This window comes from Oncorhynchus gorbuscha, linkage group LG24 (genome assembly GCF_021184085.1).
Source record: "Oncorhynchus gorbuscha isolate QuinsamMale2020 ecotype Even-year linkage group LG24, OgorEven_v1.0, whole genome shotgun sequence".
Lineage (NCBI taxonomy): Eukaryota > Metazoa > Chordata > Actinopteri > Salmoniformes > Salmonidae > Oncorhynchus > Oncorhynchus gorbuscha.
Genome location: NC_060196.1, coordinates 61,277,236 through 61,286,248, shown reverse-complemented (window position 1 = coordinate 61,286,248; position 9,013 = coordinate 61,277,236). Strand labels below are relative to the sequence as shown.

The following is a 9,013-nucleotide window of genomic DNA, read 5'->3' as shown; positions in this document are numbered from 1 at the left end:
TTCAAAATTGTTGTAGAAATATTCTAATCAAAAAATATATATATATTATTTTAAAATGTCTGGCTTTTGTAACCGATACCAGTAAAAAATAAAATGAATAAAAAGGCTCTTATTTAGCTTTTGACAGTCTTCTCCACCCTGGAAAAAGAGGATTGTAGTAAATTGTTCTAGTGCAGTGTCTAAAGTCATTAGAGACTTTCAAGTTATACCTATGTAACGGATGTGAAACGGCTAGCTTAGTTAGCGGTGTGCGCTAAATAGCGTTTCAATCGGTTACGTCACTTGCTCTGATACCTTGAAGTAGTGTTTCCCCTTGCTCTGCAAGGGCCACGGCTTTTGTGGAGCGATGGGTAACGACGCTTCGAGGGTGACTGTTGTTGATGTGTGCAGAAGGTCCCTGGTTCGCGCCCGGGTATGGGCGAGGGGACGGTTTAAAATTATACTGTTACACCTACAATAGATAAAGTTATGGCAATATACATCAACAGTACTATGCATTGTACCCATAACAGTAAGGTTCCTGTGCAACATTAATTTGACATAAAAAAAACCGTCTGAAATGACACCGTAAAAAGTCCCCATGGAGTCCACTACAGTTACAGCCCCGCGTGGTGCACAAGGAAATGGGTTGGCATTTCTAACAACACTGACAACACAGCGGGTGACGTCTGTTGGGAAAATGAGTCATAGCTGAAGTGGGCGGGACTTAAACCAGGAAGGCCGTCAGTCATATGCTTCCTTTGCCATGGGGAGGGGGGGGGTATGTTGTCGTTCCTTGCCATACGGAACTGCAGTTGTAGAAACATTTTCTGTTTTTGGAGCTTGTGTTAGTGATCCTTTAAAGTTCAGAGACCTGAAGCAGCAGTGTGATTGGATGGAAGCAGTGTCGCCTTTGTGATAGGTCCAGCCCCCCCCCCCTCATTAGCCCCACCCAGTGCAAGCAACAATCAGTCACGCCATTGGTCCATGAGTGTTCTAGAACCTACACCATGTTTGTCAGTTCTGTCGAGTCGGTTTCGGAGTCGGCCTCATTTTCCCTGTGAGAACAGAACAGAGAGACCCGGGGATTACACACGACAGACAAGCAGTCCATATACCTGAACAGTTGACAACAAAATGTACTTGATGAAAAGCCTGGGTATTAGCCTGGGTATCAGGCATGGCAAGGAGTGGAATAATAGCACAAACAGACTGGCACCCAGGCTCCTTTATGAGTAAAGGGTTCGTACAGACAGTGGTCCAATTCAAGGTCTTTTCCAAGCACTAATATTTATGTTCAAGGACCATCCATTTGTAAATAGTTCCTATTATGCAATTGTTTGTAGTCGCCACCAGATGGCAGTATATCACCACAACCTCAAAACGACTAACTTACTGTTCATTACAACCTCACGAGTTCTTCTCAATAATTTGTTGATTCACTACTTATTTCCTACATACATGAGTGGGAAGTCAGTAGTGATGGTGTAATTTGAGTAGTGATAAGCAGAGTGAGGTCCCCTAACACCTACTGGTGAACATCTATTCACATTACTACACAATTCCAGCTTAATGTCTGTATTGTATTTTTTTATTGGGCATTTGGGAATTTACTACTTAATAGCTACAAGAAAAGCATCTTGCTTCCGACCGGCAGCTTTAGAGGGAGTTTGTAAGTTGCCTCCAACTTGTTAGAGGTCACTCTGGGTCCTTGGTAAATTCAGAGCGTTTCGCTCTCAGAGCGTTCGGCGACCAGCTCTGGCCGAGGAATAAGGTTGTTCTGAACGTTCTGACTGCAACGGCAGTCAAGCACCCAAGTTAACTGGCTAACATTAACTAGCCACTTCCAGACACATAATGAGAGAACACCTCACTCTGACCATTTTAGTCCCACTAGCAGAGCTGGTTAGGCTGTTTTCATGTAATCCAGAGCGTTGGTGACTGTAACTGAGCTGCTGGCAACAATTACATTACGCTGTTTTTGCTGACGTTTACTGACACCGGCCATATTCAACAGGGATGTTGAGCGTTCGTAAATGTGTCAGTTATTCTGCGCTCTGGGACACTCAGACGAGAGCGCTCCGAAATCGGAGTAGATAGCCAGAAGCGACTTTACGAACACACCCTTAGTGACGCCGGTCGGGAGGATGGCGGGAGGGCTGTGTGAGTAACGGGCCAACAGAACGGCAGGAGCACGGCGAAAGCAGGTACCACGTGAATGAGGAGATTGGTGGGGAAAAGTTACATAATTTATAACTGGCGCCATCGCAGGACGCAGCGTTGAACCCTGTGAGTGCTTCTGAAAGCAATAAGTGATCTTGTAATGGTAAACGATTTGGAAATATCTCCAGGTCTATGCCTATGGTATATCTATCCAATCCGGTTATATATACACACAGGAAATGCTTGGGGTACGAGGCCCGAGTTCCCCAGTCAGACATGCAAGTCTTACCGTTGCTCCTGCAGCAGCTTCCTGTTGCCCTGCCTCCTCTCTTCGTCGATTGGATAAGAGCGGAATATGACCAGACCAATCAGAAGGAGTCCTATGGGCGCCGCGGAGACCAGAACCTTCAGGGTTATATCCACGTTCTCAGGCTGGGTGCAACCTCGAGTCATATACCCTGCAAAACTACAGATGGAGTGAAGGAGAAGCAGGAAATCACGAGGAAGGAATTTAATCACATGACTTTGATCAAAGATGTTCATGTGACACACTAATTCAGATGGAGAAGCAATCCTGTGCTTTGAAGTGGGGTTTTGGCTTATCCTCACGTTTTTTTTTACTGGGAAAGTAACACTTCCTGACTGATGATATCTAAACGAATATGTACAGCACGAAGGGGCCGCAAGGGGCCACAAGGGGCCGCAAGGGGCCACAAGGGGCCGCAAGGGGCCACAAGGGGCCGCAAGGGGCCGCAAGGGGCCGCAAGGGGCCGCAAGGGGCCACAAGGGGCCGCAAGGGGCCACAAGGGGCCACAAGGGGCCACAAGGGGCCGCAAGGGGCCACAAGAGGCCACAAGGGGCCGCAAGGGGCCACAAGGGGCCGCAAGAGGCCAAAGTCTCCATCTGTGAAGGGTAAACTTACTCCAAGCTGAGAGTGGAGATCCCCAGAGAGATTCCAGAGGCAAACTTGGTGAAGAAGACATAGAAGGAATAAAAGATGGCTTCGTGACCCCGAGAGTCTGGGTTCTGGACCTGGAAGTCATCTACCACGTCTGGCAGCATGGACCTGGAGACAGAGAGACAGAGAGTCAGTAACATCTACCACGTCTGGCAGCATGGACCTGGAGACAGAGAGACAGAGAGTCAGTAACATCTACCACGTCTGGCAGCATGGACCTGGAGACAGAGAGACAGAGAGTCAGTAACATCCTCCCCATCTGGCAACATGGACCTGGAGACAGAGAGACAGAGAGTCAGTAACATCCTCCCCATCTGGCAACATGGACCTGGAGACAGAGAGACAGTAACATCCACCACATCTGGCAACATGGACCTAGAGACAGAGAGACAGAGAGTCAGAGAGACAGAGAGACAGTAACATCCTCCACATCTGGCAACATGGACCTAGAGACAGAGACAGAGAGACAGAGAGACAGAGAGACAGAGAGACAGTAACATCCTCCACATCTGGCAACATGGACCTAGAGACAGAGAGTCAGTAACATCCTCTACATCTGGCAGCATGGACCTAGAGACAGAGAGACAGAGAGTCAGTAACATCCTCCACATCTGGCAACATGGACCTAGAGACAGAGAGACAGAGAGTCAGTAACATCCTCCACATCTGGCAACATGGACCTGGAGACAGAGAGACAGAGAGACAGAGAGACAGAGAGTCAGTAACATCCTCCACATCTGGCAACATGGACCTGGAGACAGAGAGTCAGTAACATCCTCCACATCCTCCCCATCTGACAGCATGGACCTAGAGACAGAGAGTCAGTAACATCCTCCACATCTGGCAACATGGACCTAGAGACAGATAGACAGGGAGACAGAGAGACAGAGAGACAGAGAGACAGAGAGACAGAGAGACAGAGAGACAGAGAGACAGAGAGACAGAGAGACAGAGAGACAGAGAGACAGGGAGACAGAGAGACAGAGAGACAGAGAGACAGAGAGACAGAGAGACAGAGAGACAGAGAAACCAGTCAGTGATATAAAAAAGGTGGGAAAACAGTGCAACAGAAAGATGAGTGACAGACAGCTACTCCAACTCACCATGGCAACAGGAAGGCAGCAGCGACTCCGACCCCGGCAGCGAACGACACGAGGTAGGTGATGATGAGATTACTCTTCACACACACCACCAGGATCATGAAGGGGATCACAGACTGCAGAGAGGAGAGAAAACATCACCAATGATGAACACAGAATGTTACGTTACTCTAAAATTGATTCGTTTTTTTCTTCTCCTTCATCAATCTACACACAATACCCCATAATGACAAAGCAAAAAACAGGTTTTTTTTTTTTTTTTGCAAATTTATATTTATAAAAAAAAATGAAATATCACATTTACATAAGTATCCAGGCTGTATCACAACCGATTGTGATTGGGAGTCCCATATGGCGGTGCACCATTGCCCCAGCGTCGTCCGGGTTAGGGTTTGGGCGGGGTAGGCCTTCATTGCAAATAAGAATTTGTTCTTAATTGACTTGTCTAGTTAAATAAAATGTTTTTAAAAATGGCACAAATCCTGAAGTATCCATTTAACGTGGTCCTTGAGATATAAATGACCTGGAGATGCTTGGTCTTCATTGAAAGGCATCAGCATGCTTCCCAGCATGACGACATTTTGTGACGGTTTCGGACTTCGGTGGGGGATTTTTCAGAGCCCAAGTCTACGCCTCTTCGTCTGTGATTGGTGAAACAGTAGGGTTTCTTCAGTTGTCATTTAACAAGAGACTCGTTTAGATAGATGTATGTAAGATAGATGTAATATTGCGCGACTAAGATCTCGGCAAATAACGTACAAATTAATGTCCGATTTCTTGAGTTAGATTCATTCGGACAATTGTTTAGGAAATGTATACTGGCTACTGTGTCTCAAAATGGACAAACAGTACCATCATTGCCTTTTTCTCATTTTTCAAGCAAATCTCTTTTAAGGGAGTATGCGAGCACACTCGTTTTGTTCGGCTAGCGGAGTTCGGCTAGCTGAGATCGGCTAGTTGAGCTCAGTTAGCTGTGTTCGGCTAGCTGTGTTCGGCTAGCTGAGACCGGCTAGCTGAGATCGGCTAGCTGAGTTCGGCTAGCTGAGTTCGGCTAGCGGAGTTCGGCTAGTGGAGATCGGCTAGCGGAGATCGGCTAGCGGAGATCGGCTAGCCAACAGCCAATCTGAAGCATGTTGACACCTTAAGGCATGGTGCCTTTCCAATGTCAGGCTTTGCATGAAAGAAGTTGCCTTCAGTGTCTCCTCATCCAAGGCCCCAATAAAGCATGCCTCCATGGACTAAGGCATTTTGTGTGTGATCATTCTGAGGGTATGCTAAGTCTTACAGAGGTGCCGATGTACACAGCTGTCTTCTTGCCAAACTTGGTGAGGAACCACTGCCAGAAGGGGATGGTGAGCGTCGCAGCGAGCTGGAGAGAAAACAAGACCAAAGAAATGGGGTTTAGTCAAGACATAATATAAAAAACGGTTGTGTTTCTAGTTGAGTATGTTTCTGTTGCCATATATATACTTCAATGACCTATGACCTGTAGGCTATAGGGTTCCAGTCCGTTTCAACTTTAACCCAACGTGCCAAGAGAACGGTCGAGTCTCAAATGGAACCCGATTTGCTTGATGGGGCACAACTTTCGACCATAAAAAGAAAGAGGCTTCTGTTTGAGATGCCACCTTCAGTCTTTGGAACATGTTATGTGACAGACTACAAAACAAAACAAAAACATCCCAAAACAGCAGCACTGTCTGGTTTGTGTTTTGGGGATTTATCAGTCTTCCCAAAGGAAGACATTCTCAACCTCTCCTAATCCACCTATCACATGCCTGACGACTCAATCGGAATATTTTTTCCGCCATCGTTGAAGTTGTTTACGTCAAAATTTGTGGCGTTGTAGCCACAAAACAAAGCCATCCGCGATTGGATCATCTGTAACCAAATCAGTATCAAAGTCAATAACACATTTTCTAAAAAATAAAAAAAATACCCCTTTACCCACGTTCTGGTTCATGGGACGAATCAGAACGATTAGAATGGGTTTGCAGTCTTGAAATCAGCGGGGAGGTACTCAGATCCACATAGCGGAAAGTAAACAAACATCTCTGGGCGTGGAGTAGAGTTCGGCCGGGTAACCAGGCGTAACCATAACGACACGGCAGGAATTGCAGGATGCTTCACAGTGGACATTTTAATAGGGACATTCCTGCATTCCCCAAGGGTCACCATCTGATGGACCGCTAGCTTAGTTAGCGGTGGTGCTGGTGTCACGGATGTGAAATGGCTAGCTTAGTTAGCGGTGGTGCTGGTGTAACGGATGTGAAACGGCTAGCTTAGTTAGCGGTGGTGCTGGTGTAACCGATGTGAACCGGCTAGCTTAGTTAGCGGTGGTGCTGGTGTAACGGATGTAAAACGGCTAGCTTAGTTAGCGGTGGTGCTGGTGTAACGGATGTGAAACGGCTAGCTTAGTTAGCGGTGGTGCTGGTGTAACGGATGTGAAACGGCTAGCTTAGTTAGCGGTGGTGCTGGTGTAACGGATGTGAAACGGCTAGCTTAGTTAGCGGTGGTGCTGGTGTAACGGATGTGAAACGGCTAGCTTAGTTAGCGGTGGTGCTGGTGTAACGGATGTGAAACGGCTAGCTTAGTTAGCGGTGGTGCTGGTGTAACGGATGTGAAACGGCTAGCTTAGTTAGCGGTGGTGCTGGTGTAACCGATGTGAAACGGCTAGCTTAGTTAGCGGTGGTGCTGGTGTAACGGATGTGAAACGGCTAGCTTAGTTAGCGGTGGTGCTGGTGTAACGGATGTGAAACGGCTAGCTTAGTTAGCGGTGGTGCTGGTGTAACGGATGTGAAACGGCTAGCTTAGTTAGCGGTGCTGCTGGTGTAACCGATGTGAAACGGCTAGCTTAGTTAGCGGTGGTGCTGGTGTAACCGATGTGAAACGGCTAGCTTAGTTAGCGGTGGTGCTGGTGTAACGGATGTGAAACGGCTAGCTTAGTTAGCGGTGGTGCTGGTGTAACGGATGTGAAACGGCTAGCTTAGTTAGCGGTGGTGCTGGTGTAACGGATGTGAAACGGCTAGCGTAGTTAGCGGTGGTACACGCTACCGCTAACTAGACCTTGAAGTAGTAGTTCCCCTTGCTCTGCAAGGACCGCAGGCTTTTGTGGAGCGATGGGTAACGATGCTTCGAGGGTGTCAGTTGTTTAAGTGTGCAGAGGGTCCCTGGTTCACGCCCGGGTATGGGCGAGGGGACGGTCTAAAGCTATACTGTTACATGTGTTGTAGGAGTTAATACTGCAAAGAAAGTACCAAGCATAAAGGTACATTTATCTGCTGTAAATCCAGTAATCTCAAGAGTAACTTCACTTTGTCTGTGTCCTCTTTCTAGTGCATCAGCTGTAAGTGCGTAAGTGCGTAAGTGCGTGTGTGCGTGTGTGTGTGTGTGTGTGTGTGTGTGTGTGTGTGTGTGTGTGTGTGTGTGTGTGTGTGTGTGTGTGTGTGTGTGTGTGTGTGTGTGTGTGTGTGTGTGTGTGTGGACTGCATCTGCTAAACATCTTCACAATGCTTGTTCTGCTTCCTGGCAATACCACATCAAGGTAATCTGCATCTGCTTTCCCCTGAACTGTCTGCACCTCGCTGCCTGTCTAATCTCTCTCCTTCCTGTATCACAAACATTTGCATAGTCTACAAAAAAAACTGTGTGAGTAGACCATGTTCTGAACACAAAACAGTGGCAAGTAGTGGAATAATAGCACAAACAGACTGGCACCCAGGCTCCTTTATGAGTAAAGGGTTCGTACAGACAGTGGCAAGTAGTGGAATATTAGCACAAACAGACTGGCACCCAGGCTCCTTTATGAGTGAAGGGTTCGTACTTTTTCCAAGCACTAATATTTATGTTCAAGGACCATCAATTTGTGAAATAGTTCCTATTATGCAATTGTTTGTAGTCGCCACCAGATGGCAGTATATCACCACAACCTCAAAACGACTAACTTACTGTTCATTACAACCTCACAAGTTCTACTCAATAATTTGTTGATTCACTACTTATTTCCTACATACATGAGTGGGAAGTCAGTAGTGATGGTGTAATTTGAGTAGTGATGAGCAGAGTGAGGTCCCCTAACGCCTACTGGTGAACATCTATTCACATTACTACACAATTCCAGCTTAATGTCTGTATTGTATTTTTTTTATTGGGCATTTGGGAATTTACTACTTAATAGCTACAAAAAAAACATCTTGCTTCGGCAGCTTCGGAAGAAAAGGGCGGGTGGGCTGTGTGAGGGCAAACGAACACGGCGGAATATCGCGGGTAAAATGAAGCGAATGGCAAAAAAGCTCTGCAGGCCTCGTCCCCCCCCACCCCCCCACCCCGGGTTAAGGCCTCGTTTGCCCCCCACCCCCCACCCCGGGTTAAGGCCTCGTTTGCCCCCCCACCCCGGGTTAAGGCCTCGTTTGCCCCCCCCCACCCCGGGTTAAGGCCTCGTTTGCCCCCCCCCCCACCCCGGGTTAAGGCCTCGTTTGCCCCCCCCACCCCGGGTTAAGGCCTCGTTTGCCCCCCCCCCCCGGGTTAAGGCCTCGTTTGCCCCCCTCCCCGGGTTAAGGCCTCATTTGCCCCCCTCCCCCGGGTTAAGGCCTCGTTTGCCCCCCCCCTCCCCCGGGTTAAGGCCTCGTTTGCCCCCCCTCCCCCGGGTTAAGGCCTCGTTTGCCCCCCTCCCCCGGGTTAAGGCCTCGTTTGCCCCCCCCCCCGGGTTAAGGCCTCGTTTGCCCCCCTCCCCGGGTTAAGGCCTCGTTTGCCCCCCCGCCTCCCCCGGGTTAAGGCCTCGTTTGCCCCCCCGGGTTAAGGCCTCGTTTGCCCC

The 9,013-nt window shown here is 48.3% G+C and overlaps 1 protein-coding gene across 2 annotated transcripts in view; it reads right to left on the bottom strand.

Annotated features, from left to right (window-relative positions):
- Positions 1–18: 18 nt before the first annotated feature.
- Positions 19–9,013, bottom strand: part of mfsd2ab (major facilitator superfamily domain containing 2ab) — a 55,447-nt gene continuing 46,452 nt past the window's right edge. For both annotated transcript variants that reach the window (XM_046325418.1, XM_046325417.1), the window contains 5 exons: positions 5,486–5,569; positions 4,204–4,316; positions 3,065–3,208; positions 2,432–2,608; positions 19–1,037 (listed from right to left, as the gene is read on the bottom strand). In XM_046325418.1, the coding sequence (XP_046181374.1) occupies positions 983–1,037; positions 2,432–2,608; positions 3,065–3,208; positions 4,204–4,316; positions 5,486–5,569 (573 nt within the window). In that variant the 3' untranslated portion in view covers positions 19–982. The remainder of the gene's footprint in view (positions 1,038–2,431; positions 2,609–3,064; positions 3,209–4,203; positions 4,317–5,485; positions 5,570–9,013) is intronic.